Source organism: Lycium ferocissimum, chromosome 3 (assembly GCF_029784015.1).
Source record: "Lycium ferocissimum isolate CSIRO_LF1 chromosome 3, AGI_CSIRO_Lferr_CH_V1, whole genome shotgun sequence".
NCBI classification, from domain to species: Eukaryota; Viridiplantae; Streptophyta; class Magnoliopsida; order Solanales; family Solanaceae; genus Lycium; species Lycium ferocissimum.
This window is the reverse complement of record NC_081344.1, coordinates 17,095,322-17,111,130: the sequence shown is the minus strand read 5'-3', so window position 1 is coordinate 17,111,130 and position 15,809 is coordinate 17,095,322. Positions and strand designations below refer to the sequence as shown.

Below are 15,809 nucleotides of genomic sequence, written 5' to 3'. Positions count from 1 at the left end.
TACGTTTTCCCAGATTGGTAAATCTGTTGCATGTTTGTGACCTTTGTTCCCAGAAAATTTGCAAATTTATTTGCCTCCAAATAGTGGTGTAAGTTTACTTCCGACAAATATCGATAATCTTCAATAATGACCCTAAGAGGATGACATTGTATATCCTCCTCCCCTATAAGAGCCCGTTTGGATTAGCTGAAAAAAAGTGGCTTTTAAGCATAAGTAAAGTATTTTTTAAGTGCCGAAAGTTATTTTATAAATAAGCACGTGTTTGGATAAAAGTTCTAGGGTTTTTAGAAGTAAGGTAATATTGGAATTAATAGAAAATATAAGGGATAAAAAGGTAATGTTGTTGGTCAAACCATAATGGCTTTTAAACCAAAAAAAAAAAAAATTGGGGTTGAGCAACTTCTTGGTTTTGGCTTATTTTAAGCACTTTTTAACTTAATTTATCACTTTTCTATTTTGTCAAATACCCAAATAAGTCACCATTAACTGCTGGTTTGACCAACTTATAAGCCAATCCAAACGGGCTCTAAGTTTGAAAGCAAGCAATCCATCTTGTCCACTTCTAATTCTTGATAACTCCTTTCTTTTGATGGTCCATAGTTTTTATTAGATTAAGATTAATTCGCTACACATATCCCAACATCCACTAACCACCATTACCACACAACCATCAATCACTATTTCAAAGTAATCAACCACCACCACGTTAAACAAGTAATCAAGATGACATTTAAAAATAATTGATCATCCATATGTAGTACCAAAAGTAGATCAACTACTACCATCGTTAACCACTATTGCCGGTCACGAACACTATTAGCTACTTCCTACAACCACCATCATTACTCATCACCACCATTGCTAGTCGGCACTCACAACCACATTAGTCATTCGAATTTCCAACTTAGGCCTAATTTGTTTTTTATTAAGATTGAAGACATATGAAATTTGTAATTTAAAATAAGTTTTGAATATTAAGATGTGAAACTAAATAATTTAGATTATTTATTTTTAAAACATTCGAATATATAAAACTTTTATTTATTTCAAAGTAATAGAATATAAACGTTAAATAAAATACTAATAAGTAATACTAAGATCACATCTATATATATAAATATAAAGCTGTTTAAATAAGGTGATTTTCGGACAATTTTTTTACCGGTGATTTTTTCATTTATCTTTTTTTCTCCTTTGAACTGAGAGAGAGGTTTGACAATACTTAAACACGTGGTTTGACCTCATTCTCATCTTTTTTTTCCATTTTTTATTTTTTGTTGCATTTTTTGATTATGGGTTAATAAAAGCCTTTTATGGCCCATTCAAGCCCACGTATGTTCGCAGCCAAATAAAAAAATTTTTACAAGTATTATTATGTATAAAAAATTTTTTGTTTCAAATTTAAAATCTTTAACATTGTGGCTAAAATCCTTCTGTTTTACTTTTATCCCCACTCAATTAAAAAAAAATGATTTTGTGCTTATTAACAAGTTTAGATTAGCAAGGTAAAATTTTACCTTTAAAAGCCAAAATATAAAAGAACATTTACAAAACTCTATCTTACATGCAAAACTCTGCCTTGCGTTTTTTTTTTTTTTAACTGAGCTAAGGTTCAAATCCAGAATCTTGGCTATTAGGCGAATGACAAAAATTAAACAACACCAATTTGAGGGGTAAAATTAAAGACCAGTGCTTTTGAAGGACAACCTGTGTAAAAAAAGGACTTTCATCTGGAGTAGGCCTCGATCAAAATGCTTGTATTAACTTCTGTATTAAATCCCATATATGGGTACTTAAAGCTTTCATTTTTTTTTAGCTTTGATTAGATATCATGATTATTTCTCTTTCAAAAATCCTTATAAACCATATGATAAGCAACACAAATTTAATCATTACTTCTCTAACCCCACTGATTTTGTCTTCTTTTACGCCAGGTGAGTTTTTTCAGACTCTTTGTTTTTTTTTTTAATTTCTGGAACATTATATTGTTATATTTTATACATGGCTGTGATATTTTGCAGATTGAAAATAGGTGAGTAATGAGTTTATATGTGAATGCAATATTCCCCTATTTTGTCTTTTTGGTAATTTTATGATACTATTCTTTTTGACGGATTATATGATTAATTCTATTTGTGTTATTCTCTTCTTCTTTCTTTTCTGATCTCTAATGCTTGTGAACTTTCTTGAACCGAAAGCGGGTTATTCTAGGTACTAACGTTTTGATACCAATTATTTTTATGGATAGTGCAACAATGCTTTTGTTGCTAAGCTATTAACTGCTAAGGTTGGAAAATATATCAACAATTAGCTTTAATAAATAATTTTACATCTTTTCAAATGAAAAGAAATTAGTAAATGATGAATCTGAGATTGTCAATGAAACTAAAGCTTGAAAACTTTGTTCTATTTTGAATTCTCTCTCATTTTTCGACGATGTCGTGTGTTTCATAGGAAAATGTTTTAAAGGAAATGAACAATTTTTTTTTAGATTTTATGAAATTTTAGTATAGTTTTGATGATTTTAAGGATGAAAAAGAGTACCTTTAGAGTAGAGTTGTTGATTATAAAGAATGTGATGTTTTGGTGAAGGAAGAAAAAGAAAAAGCAGGTATTGAATCGGCGAGGAAGCAAGAAAAAAAAGAACCAAGAAAAAGGGGGAAAAGATAAATGGAAGTAAAAAAATGAGGCAATCGAAGAGATTTCCTTATGCTTTTTCTTCTATTTCCTTATTATTTTAGTTGTAAACGTTATTGTTGATGATTTTCCTTTTTAAAGATTATTAAAAGAAGAAAGCATTAAGATGTAACCTCTTGAAAGGTATAGAAGAGAAGTTAGATCAATAGTTACTTAATAAATTAAATGAACAAAGGAAAACTACATTTTAAGCATATCGACAAAAAGAGATTAAAACCCATAAAATAAAATTAACAAAGTAAAACTACGTTTAAACGATGTTCCACCTATATAAATTATATATTATTATATAAAATTCAAGTAATTCTGGGAGAATAAAAGTCATATTTGTTAAAAAATTAAAGAGAAAGAATAAAACTAAGTGAGAAAGAATAAAACTAAGTGACAATAATATAATCCATTTGAATTTGAAGACTAATTTTTTTTAAAAATATTATGATATGAAAAAATATATTTCATAAATTCTATAAAAATTTTATAATCAATTCACTAGTTTAAAAATAATACTGTACTACTTATATTCCACTATATATGAAGTACCAAAAGTAGGAATGGAACGATGTCGTTAGCGCAGCCTACAGGGATTTGGGAACACAAAGCGAAGAGGAAAAAAGAGAGCAAGGTAACTTATGTTTTTACCGCTGATTTTTACTTTTTTTTTTGTTTTTTTGTTTTTTCAGGCTGATTTGCTAAGGGAGAGGTTTGAAGCCAAAAAACACGTGGTTTGTCCTCATTATCCTTCTGTTTTCCATTTTTTCAGTAAATCAATGATTTTTGTGCTTATTAACAAGTTATGTTGCACATTTGCTGGTTCTTGTGCCGAGGGTCTAGTGGAAACAACCTCTCTAGCTCCCAAGATAGAGGCAAGGTCTGCGTACACTCTATCCTCCTCAGACCCCACTTTGTGGGGGTATGTTGTTGTTGTTGTATGTTGCACAATTGGCAGGTCGGCTAAAAGTAATTACATAGACATTCGCTTGTCAAATATACAAAAAATATATAGTATTATGAATCATAAATGTATATTGTACTCTAATATACAAAAATATATCCATTTGCTGGTTATTATTTTGGTCGGCCAAAAATGATAACATTCGATAGCCAAATATAAAGAAAAGCATACACTATTATGTATCAAAAATGTATATTTTATGTAGATTATACACTAATATACAAAAAATATACATTTGTGGCTATTATTTCGGTCAGCGGCTATTTATGTTAATTTCTCCTATTTTAACTGCATTTATATGGAAAAAGTTGTGAACTTTGTGGTGAAAACAAATGCTTTTAGCTCATTGTTGGAATTAAGGTCTATTAAGTTTACCTATCAAAAGGAAGAAAGAAGGTTAGATTGTGTTTGGTGTGGAGGAAATGTTTACCTTGAAAAATCATTTTTGAATAATTTTTAAGTGTTTGGTTGAGTATAAATTAAGTGCCATTTGATACTCATACAAGGTAAACACCAGAGTATGTGAGCATAGTGTTTTGCTGAACTTTTTGACGATTAAAGATTATGCAAATATCTTAGTGTAGTTTGAAACAGGTGATATGGAGAGTTGGGATATTTGTGAAGGGAAATTTTCCGCAAAGTCATTTTGTGCTTTTGGTGAAAAATATTTTCTTGTAAACAAACACTAGAAATGAAAACACTTTCCTTCTATCACACTTGTCCTTTATTGTTATATAAAGTGACTTGTCCATGTATATTAGCATGTTAGTTCTCTTTTCGCTTATGCTAAAAGTTACCCCTTTTTTGTATAAGCATAGTAGGATTAAGGTCTATAACTTATTTTTACCTATTGAAAGAAAAAAACGTCTATATCCTTCATTTTTACCTATTGAAAGAAAAAAACGTCTAAATCCTTCTTGCTATATAAAATGACTTGTCCTTGTGAAACTGGTCTATGTCTATGATGAAAGAAATTGTTTTCTGCTTTTAGTTTTATTACTTACAAATATTTACCCAGAAACATTATATGAAGAAAATATTGTCGATGATGGAAACAAATGAACGCACCTACGTGTCTTAGTGTTAGTTGATTTCATGGCCAGATGAATAAGCAGGAGTGGTATTCATTAGTGTAACAGAGGAATGCACTATTCTAGTTATTAATTCTTTTACGTGGAGTGTTTTTTTTTTTTTTTTTAAATTGGAGGACACTCGTATCTGTAGTTTGATGTTCTTTTGTCTCACTTTGTTGACATCCGGGAAGATGTTGAAACCATTGATAGATTTGTAGCTGATGGTGAAGCTAGCTATAATAAGTGGCGGCACCCTGATTCCTACGTTGGTAAATTCCTTTGCTAGCTTTAATTTGTGTGGCAAGTTGGATATCAACCCCACGAAAGAAACTTTACAAGAATATGGCATATTAAACCTAGTGTATGAGGAACAAGTTTCAACTGGAATCATTTCCTTGAAATTGTGCTTGCATAATATTGTGTCCAAATCTTCAGGTTTGCCCTTTTTGCTGTGACTTGCTCCGACAGTGGGAGTCGTAAGATGTTTGATTGCTGGGAGATAATCTTTTAAATTATGAGGGAAAGATTGCATTTCTGACAATATCATATCTATTTTAAAGTGGATAAGTTCTCATATATTTCTCAATTTTCTGCTTAAACGATGCTAACTATCTGATTTTGTTCCTTAATACAATGTTCAATTGCGGACAGCCATAAACCTAAGTTTACACATTTACATGTGTGCAGATATTAAGGGAAGAGAATCATAAAATCAGATGTAGTTGGACATGTTCATTACTGTTTTGGAAAGATAAAATTTTTAAGCAACTATTACTACTATATTCTAGACTATTACTAGTGTCTTTTTTTTTTTTTTTCGTTACCTTGATGAGCAGTTCCATGGGCTCCTGGTGGCTCCAAGTTTAACAGAAACCCAGTACCGCAAGAAGGGGTAATCTACTCAGAATTTTATTCGAATTGCTCACCTTCTCTCACATATCAATTAACTGGTTGCTTGAGTTCTTTCCTGCTACCCCCGTAGTAAATTTCTACGGATACCATATCTTTCGATTACTGTTTACTGCTATGGGTCGAATATAGATGCCAACAAATACATCCATAAAAAAGGGCAGGTCGGTGCACTAAGCTCCGGTTGTACTACTTGACTGTTCATTTCCTCGTTATGGAATACTGTCAATAATGTAGCTTTACTTTTCTAGGTTCATGCATCAAGAGTGAAGGTTGTCGGTGCAAGAGTTCAATTTGTTTAGCAGACTTGATTTTTATGGGGACTTCTAGTTACTGAGGGCCTTGTTTGCTATAAACTCGGTAACCTAACCTGTCTTTGGCACTCTCCCATTTAATGATATTATTCTCTAGCTGGTACACCAATGATGCCTGTCAATAGAATTCAAGGGGAAAAAGAAAAGAATTGATTGAAGAAGATGAAGAGGTGCCGGTATATTGCCTTGCACTTACAGTTATTGAGACACGGGATTTTCCCTGAATTTACTTTCCCCATTTCAAGTTTGTGCTTTATGTTAATTGCCGAAATTCTGTTACTAACGTATCATGATATAATTTAGAAAATTGATTGAGTATTCTGTTAATTCCAATGATATACTCATGAGTTTTTTCGTATTGACTGATTATATACAAGAAGCCTTGGGCTTTTGTTTTCGAACTTCTATGTTGCCTCTTCATGCTTGAGTTGCTACCATATGTTTGTTAATGGGCAAGTATTAGGTACCACATGCCAACTATGTCTTCTTGTGGTACTGTAACAATGGCTTCGCATATTGTTTCTCCATGTCTAATTCATTAGCTCTTGATGCAGATTGAGATAGTGTATGACTATGGCAAGGAAGAGGCTGAATTAGATGATCCTGTGTCATGGATATAAATTAAAAGTAGAATCAAGTTTGTGAATCTTCATATTTGCTGCTCAAACAGTTACGAGCTTCTGTTAGAAATGGAAATAATTTCACTTCACACTCACTGTCTGGTGATGTTAATGTCACTCATCATAAAGTGTCGTCAGTATAATGGAAATAGGATCATTCTTTTATCATTATCTCTAGTTGTTAGTCGAATGTCTGCTTGCCAATTCTCCCTTTTGATTTTACATGTTATGTTTTTGGGTGCAGATTCAGATGGTGCAAGCATGTGTGAGAACATTCAAATCATGTTTTTGTTCCTTTCTGAGTGATACTGCTTCACAGACTTCTCAATGCAAGGTTTATATGATTTTTAGTTTTACACTTCGAAATGGGAATTGGCACAATGCCGTGGTTACTTGAATTTTTCCGTTTAGTAGTTATGAGCTGCAAACAACAAAACTTCAAAAATAAACGTCAAAACATAGAGATTGAGTCAATATCAGTGAAGCGCGTGGATTATGTGGCTTTGCAACTTTGTTGTATTTTGATTTATTATTGGTTCAACTTTATTGTTGGTTTGCACATTTTTTTCAATAAAATCTGATATATTTGTCTTGTATATATGGAAGTGATGGAAGAATAATTATCCATCTTGGTTCAGTGACGGCAAAAAACATGGAACCATACTCAGCATCTGGAGGCATTGAGGTTATCATAACTCCACTCCTCCTAGTCTGTTCGGTTTGGAAAATAAAGAAGCAACACACAAAAGGAGAAGAATGAAACTTTTTGTAGGGAAGAAGACTCAATTTAATGTATCTGACCAACTATTCCTGCTTGTCCTTTTTGTTTAAGTTCTTGCATCCACAGACTGGAAACTTTTCACTTCTATCATTCAACCTACGTACTATGGTAAGCAATGATGTCAATTGTACCAGAAAATCCTTAGTATTTAACAAGTTTGATAACTTGCCCGCTTGTGAGGACTTTTGGTTATTTTATTTTGTTGTGTGGTGTTTGTGTTTAAGGCAGGGGTAATGCGGTTTATGGCAAGTTGTTGAGAAAACGTAGCGTCTTGGTGTGACTGATTGGTTCCATCACTATATTCGAAAGAAAGCAGGCCATCTTTGTGAAATTTGAACTTACGGAAAATACAGGAGAATGTTTAAGTATAGGTCAAAATTACACAAAACCAAAATTGGTTAGGATTTAATATTTTAGTTAATGTCTAAATAGGATTTATAGTCAGAATTATATAGGAATAGGTTTTCCAGTTTTTAGTCTAAGTATGTTTCGTACTATTATAAATAGAAACCTCATTCCTTTCCCTTAATTATTCACTCTAAAACAATCAAACTAACGCCTCCTTCCTCTCTCTCTCTCTCTCACTTTTAACGTAAGCATTCAAACCGCTTTTAAAATCTCTCAAAGATGGCAACTCCGAAAGTGCCAATCCCAGGCAAAAGAAACATCCTTATTACCAGTGCATTGCCTTATGTAAACAATGTTCCTCACCTTGGCAACATTATAGGATGTGTGTTGAGTGCGGATGTGTTTGCAAGGTATTGTAGGATTAGAGGGTACAATGCCATATACATTTGTGGTACTGATGAGTATGGCACGGCAACAGAGACTAAGGCCTTGGAGGAAAATTCTACTCCAAAGCAAATTTGTGACAAATATCATGCAATTCATAAACAAGTTTATGAATGGTTTGATATAAGCTTTGATGAATTTGGACGCACATCAACGCCACAACAGACACAAGTTTGCCAAGCAATTTTCAAGAAGGTCTGGGAAAATGATTGGCTTTCCGAGACTACCATGCAGCAGCTTTACTGCGACAAGTGCAAAAAATTCTTAGCTGATAGACTTGTCGAAGGTAACTGTCCAAAGCCAGGTTGCAACTATGATACTGCACGAGGAGATCAATGCGACAAGTGTGGGAAGCTATTAAATCCCACAGAACTATTGGAGCCAAGATGCAAGGTTTGTAGCAACACCCCGTGTGTCCGAGATACAGACCATTTGTTTCTTGAACTCCCTTTGTTGAAGGATCAGTTAGAAGCATACATCGATAACATGTCAGTGTCTGGGGGATGGAGTCAGAATGCTATCTTCATGACACATGCGTGGCTTAGGGAAGGACTTAAATCAAGGTGTATAACTAGAGATTTGAAATGGGGAGTTCCAGTACCACATGAAAAATACAAGGAAAAAGTTTTCTATGTATGGTTTGATGCTCCTATTGGATATGTATCAATCACCTCATGCTACACAAGTGAGTGGGAGAAGTGGTGGAAGAATCCAGATAACGTGGAGTTATATCAGTTTATGGGCAAGGATAATGTGCCTTTTCACACCGTAATATTCCCGTCTACGCTTCTTGGAACTGGTGAAAGCTGGACGCTTATGAAAACTATCAGCGTAACGGAATACTTGAACTATGAACTATGAAGGCGCCAAATTCTCAAAGAGCAAGGGTATAGGTGTTTTTGGTAATGATGTAAAAGATACAAATATTCCTTTAGAAGTATGGAGATATTACTTGCTGGCAAACAGGCCAGAGGTCTCAGATACTTTGTTTACATGGGCAGACCTACAAGCAAAGTTAAACAATAAGTTGGTATGGAAGTTAGGCAATTTTGTCAATAGAGTCCTGAGTTTCATCGCAAAAGATCCAGCCTCGGGTTATGGTTCAATTATTCCAGACGCTGAAGGAGCAGAATCACATTCCGAGACAAAGGCATTGGGTAGCAATATTTAGAAGCCATGGAGAAGGTTAAATTAAAGCAAGGCTTGAAAGTTGCTATGTCTATTTCTACGAAAGGAAACACTTATCTGCAGGCGAACCAATTTTGGAAGCTTTACAAGGAAGATAGGCCTTCGTGTTCAATAGAGATGAGAACTGCTTGCGGTCTAGTGTATATTCTGGCATGTCTCTTAGAGCCATTTATGCCGTCTTTTTCACGTGAGGTGCTTAAGCAGCTCAGCTTGCCTCCCGAAAGTACTCAACTTTCACTGTCTGAGGAAAGTGGTGTCATTAAAAATAGCAAAAGACCATGGGATATTCTACCTGCAGGTCACAAAATTGGAACACCATCGCCATTATTCAAGGAGCTGAAAGATGAAGAAATTGAATTCTACAGAGACAAGTTTGCAGGAAGTCAGGCAGATGGGGCTCTCAAGGCAGAAACTGCGATGGCCGAACAATTGAACAAAACAAAAATATCAGAGGGTAATAAGAAGAAGGAACCTAAAACTAGCAAGTAAAATATATTCCACTTGAGGAGGTACGATCGGAGTTGGTAGCCTGCTACAAAGATATGCCATTCACCACATCAGTTGGTATTTGGAAGGTTGCATCAATAAGGTAGACTGATTCTTTGTTCATTTATCAGGAGAAACAGATGTAGCAATACATTAAGTTTTTTTCTTGTTTAGTGCTCTGACAGTAATCAAATTTTTGTCAATTAATACTGGCACCTCCCAACTGAATAAAAAAATAAAATAAAAGGATGCTACAAGCTATTTTCTGGTGTAGAGAATTGTAGAGAACATTCAAAGATTTATTGAGTTTATGAGTAAATTGTTTTCTTTCACATGAATTTATCATGGCAATTCCCTTTTTGTTTTCTTTTTACCTTTTCTATGTAATTTTGGAAGAACGTGAAAACTTGGTTAAAGCTGAGATTGATTTCCCTTTATATAAAGAAACAAAAAAGACCCCTGCTAGCAAATACTGGCCAGCATTTAAAATCTATTACAGCGTTTAGCCACTTTTTTCACATCCTCTATCAAACGAAGCAGTGGCAACAAATTGATTTAACCTGTTGTTTTGATTTCATCTCCATTTCAATAATGTGGTAACTGGGCCATAATGTAGGGGCATGTGTTTGTTAAAAAGCTGGGAAGCAATAAAACAGACCCTAAAGATATTACAATTCATGAGTAAAACTAAAGTTATTTTTTCTTGACTTTGATCCCAAAATTAGGAGTTCCGTCGTGGTCATTCTTCAAGATGCTTTTGACTTGCCTTGACAAAGAGAGAGCCTCAGTGAAGAAAGTTTTTTGCTTCTCCCCATATTAGGTAATGCATCAGCCACACAATTTGCCTCCTTGTAACAATGTCTCACTTGAAATCTGCTACAAGTCATCAACAACTTGATCTGCTTAACCTCTTAGTTTGCCAGTTCACCTTTGAATTGTCATTTATCATGTTGACGAGCATCATGAATCAGTTTCAATATCCACATTGCTAATCCTGTTATCTTCCTGTTATCAACACACCATTTTAGTCCTTTCAACATGGCTAAACATTCATCCTTACTGTTACTACAGATACAAAAATTAAGTTTAAAAGGCCATTCTCTTATTTCCACTATGATCTCTGAAGTACCCCTCCCACCACCATATTTTCCAGGGTTCCTTTTGGAACAGCCATTAGTATTAAGTTTAAGCAAGTTGTGGTTGGAGTTAATTCATTTAACGATCTTGCTATTTAAGGCAGGAGTAGCACTCTCAGCTTTGATACAGAACTCATTCCAATTACCTCTAAACTGAAAGCAAGGGAATTGGACCTAAGGATAGTGTCATCAGCCAGGTGACTTGTTCACTAATCCTATACCAAGGAACCTTAGTCCCTTCAAAAATAGCACTACACCTGCATTTCCAAAACTCGCAACACAAAATAAATGGAAGGCACTGAATCAAGGTGTCCTGAATTATTAACTTTGGCACAGCTCATCCACCACTGCATAAGCATGGATATGAGAGGTCCTTTCTGGATAGTGATGCCCAAGAATTGCCAAACTTTTGCCAGATTTGAGCAAGTTCACTTTCAACAAATAGATGCTGAATGGTTTCTTCATGATGAAACCAAACACAAGTTCTTATTAGAGACACTGGATTGCCAAAGGTTATCTTTTCAGGAAGATTTTATGCCCTTAGGGACAAGCTAACAGTTCTGTTTCCTTTGTTTCTTCTATTCATCTCTTCACTATATGTAAAAATTCTCCTCCACATAGTCAATAATAACTAAGCATGTCTTTCTTGTTCAGTATATGCCTTACAGATTCTCTTCTTTGAAAGGGTTTTCAAAAAATTCACTGAAAATGTGGACTAGAAGATGTTACAGATCGACAGATGCCTAAACTTTTGTTGTCATAATAAAACCAGCAGCAGAACACAACTAGTTACAATCTGTGCAGAATGGCAAAATCAACCTAAAAACATGGTAGCCCATTTAAGAATATCCTACTCTTTTATGCCCTCTTTGATGTATTCAGCAACTCTATTCTCTGTACAGTTTCCTCTTAAATCTGTGTAATTATCTCTGATCTTTGTATTGTTGTTCCTCTGAAAATCTTACTGTTTTTGGCTCTCCATGTATGATATACCATTGCTCCCAGTTCCCCACAGAGCAGCCATCAGCTCCTTTTGAAACTTCTTCCAGTGCTTCAGCTTAATAGTCTTCGGTACTTGTTTCATGTCCCCACCTGCATATGTGTATTTGTCTAAAGCATCATCTCATTTCTGACTTCAATTATCCATGGACAGTCTACAAACAAATGAGAGCTAGTTTCCAGAATCTGAGTCTCTCACAAACAGCAATTGGGATCATCCACAATCATCTTCATTTTCAACAGTCTATCTTTAGCAGCCTGTCTAAAACTGCTAGCCACATGATGAACCTCTGCTTTGGTTGTGCTACTGAAGTCCACACAAAACTTGCCACTTCCAGCTTCCTATGTGTTCCCCTCAACTGCATATAACTTCTCGTAGTTGAATATGTGCCATTAGGAGTTAGGCTATAGCAATTCTGAACATACGAGGCCATCATTTTGTCTTTCAGTAAGTTTTATCTTCCTCCTATAGCAACTACTATCCATAGGAGCTATATAGGTCCAGATACAAGTACCATTTTTGGTATAAATCCCATCTCACCGGAAAAGAATCCTTCACTATCAGTTGCCACAATAATTTCCCCACTGAAGCCACAGTCCAGGTTCTGCATTCCTTCACATTAAGTCCTCCTCTATTCTATCAGTAACTGCTAGTTTATCCCTTAGTAATTAATAGTAGTTAAAATGTTTAGCAGCAGCAAATAAATAGGACCATGGACATGCTGAAATAGTCATTGTTGCATGTTTGCCAAATGAAATAAATTGCAGGTAAGCTTCTGTTCCTCTTCGTCACACGAGTCATCCACTCCAGCTTTCAATAATAGACGCATAATTATATCTACCAAAATTGTTGCAATATATCAGAGTAGAAGGCCTAGCATAGGATGATTAGCTGAGAAAGAATTCCTCCACTCGCTTTTGCTGCAGTTGTCTAAGAAATTTCCTAATTCAACACATCCTCGTTAATATGAGATCACAATCTAGCAAATTAAGAGCAAATAAACAGGTTTAAGACCAAAACAAATGAAAATAATACCACGTTGTAGACTTATAATGATAAGGAAGAATATCTTCGTTATACACATGGTTTTGAGAGTTCAGCACTTGACGGGCTACAACTAGTTGTTAATCCTATGTTAAACAGATTGTTTGCTACATTAAAGGCATATAGTTTCTAGAATTAAACTCGGGAGTGGAAATTTTAGATTGCATATAAGATTGAATAGAGCAAGTTCTTAAATCCGGGCCCTCAGGAACGAATTTGTGGTTAGGATAGGAATATAACTAATCGTCTTGCTTGGTTATTTTACAGGAATTATTCATGCGTTCTTGTTAGTTCTAATTCTATAGGCATTAGGTAACTTCAAAAGGCGAGTTAGAACCTAGAAGATTCTTATGAGCGATATTAACCTTGTCAACCAATAAACCACATAGAATCAATTAATCAATATTCGTGGATAACTCAACAGAATTGTTAGCTAACCATGACCCTAGAATCTCGGATCTCACTGAATTCTCTGCACGTTTGAATTCTCTGCATGTTTTCTTTTATACTGTTGTTGTAGCTTTAGTCAGACTCAACTCTTGGAAATCGCTTGAATAAAATTCGTAATAGTTTGATTTAGTTAATAGTTAATAACAAGTCCTTGTGGGAATGATACTCTACTTATCACTTCATTATTTGTCGTCTGCATATCTGTGTATATCTCATGTACATACATTGGTGATATACTGTGATACACACGATATACTCACATGATATACATTGTTACAATGACGTTTCCCAAGTCGATTTCACCTCTTAATTATCACTTCATTACTTGTCGGCCGTGTATGATTGCATATGCGTTTGGATGCAGTAATATTCAGGATATCTGTGTATGTCCACGTATATCCGTTTGTGATATACAGTGAAACACACGATATACTCACGTGATCTCCATTGTCACAATGGCGTTTTCCAGGTCGATTTCACCTTAGAATTAGCACTTCATTACTTGTTGACCATGTATTGCTTGCATATGCATTTGGACCCAGCAATATTCAGGTATCTGTATATATCCTCATACATCCGGTTGTGATATACAGTGGTACACACGATACACTCACGTGATATACGTTGTCACAATGACATTTTCCAGGTCGATTTCACCTCCGAATTATGACTCTAGATCACCTTTTAATCTTCCTCAAATTTTATATTTAGCCTCATTTAGATATTTTCAAATATTTTCAACCACACCCAATCAAAAAATAACTACTAAAATATTTCATCTTTCAAACGAGTCATTTAATGACTGTGATAATGAGTGGAAAAAAAAAATGATGACGATGATAGGAAAGGAAGGGGGGACTAAGGGTGCCTTTCATGTAGATGGAACTACGGAGATCAAGATAGGTAATGGTGCGATGACTAGTTCTTTTTTCTTGAGAAAATCTGTGTATATTGTGTGTATAAATTTGTTAAATGAAAGTAGGATGTGTTGGTCAACAATTGCAGAATATTATGCAAAGTGGCAAAGTGCGAGTCCAATAAATTCACTGTGCAGTTACGTGTAGTATGAACATGGATTATTGAATGAAAATGAAAGTGACTATTTTGTGAGGAAATATTGTCAAAATCTACACTATCGGCTGTCAAATTGATTTGTTGGCTACATAACTCTACCAATTCTTTGTTTACAACTGTATATCCGTGTCATAATTCCTTTTAAGTATCTAATGATTTTTTTTGGTGTAAACTACACGAAACTCTAATTTTTTTTATTTTTTTTAATATAACTTAAACTGCAAACACACTCAGTGCATTTTAAAATCAATCACTTGCACATTTATATTATAAAAAACTTAATACAAAAATTTGTTTGAGTAATATTTTCTTTTCATAAGGACATTAAGTGTTTTGTTTTTTCTGAAACGCGAAATATATTTGTAACTAAGTACAAATAAAAAAATAAAAGACAATGAAAATTACAAATAGAAACTTCATATGTATTATTTGTAAGATTTTAAGATAGACAATAAGAGCCCGTTTGGATTGGCTTATAAGTTAATTGACAAACTTTATAAGTGCATTTTAAATTTATTTGAGTGTTTAGCGAAAATAGAAAATAGGCTTAAATTAAGTTAAAAAGTCTTAAAAATAAGCCAAAATCAAGTTCTTCAACCCCAACTTTTTTTTTTTTTTTTTTTGGCAAAAACGTTTGGTAGTTTAATTTAACTGTCTTTGCTTTTTATCCTTTATATTTTAATTTAATTTCAATACTACCCTTACTTCTAAAAACCCTTTAAGCACTTTTATCCAAACACGTAACTACTATAAAATAACTTTCAGCACTTAAAAGTAGTCACTTTTTTCAGCTAATCCAAATGGGCTCTAAGTTTCTTTATTGAAATTTTTTATTCACATCTTTGATTAAATAGAGAATAAGTATTTTTTTGAAGTATGTATCTTTTAATACCCTTAAATTAGAAATGATAAATGACACTTAGATGTACAATAATTATGAGAATGGCATTGTGTACATGTTAAAAAGTTATAAGTATTGTCTAAAATACATAATAACATAAAAATCCTTCATATTAATCGTATATATAAAATAAGTCCATTAACAAAAATCACAAATAGAGCTCGACAAGGAGCACTATTTCTTGGAAAAGAGGTTGTGTAGGAGGGAGACACACTGCATTTTTTTGCGCGGATTGTCCTCCTCATGAGGTGTTCTTTAATTTTTGCTCCTCAATTGGCGGCTTTTAATTTTTATCTTTCGTCTAATATTTTAAGATTTTGAGTTTGAAGTCCACCTCAGTAAAAAAAAAAAGGAATTTCGCCTAGCCACGGACCCGAAACTAAATTTTTTTA

The 15,809-nt window shown here is 34.0% G+C and overlaps 1 protein-coding gene across 1 annotated transcript; it reads left to right on the top strand.

The window, feature by feature from the left end:
• Nucleotides 1-3,361: 3,361 nt before the first annotated feature.
• On the top strand, nucleotides 3,362-9,962 carry LOC132049913 (methionine--tRNA ligase, cytoplasmic-like). Its single transcript, XM_059440889.1, is given in 4 exon segments — nucleotides 3,362-4,991; nucleotides 5,883-8,990; nucleotides 8,992-9,295; nucleotides 9,298-9,962. Coding segments are annotated over 3 exon segments (1,839 nt in total). The 5' UTR covers nucleotides 3,362-4,991; nucleotides 5,883-7,973; the 3' UTR covers nucleotides 9,816-9,962.
• Nucleotides 9,963-15,809: the final 5,847 nt, after the last annotated feature.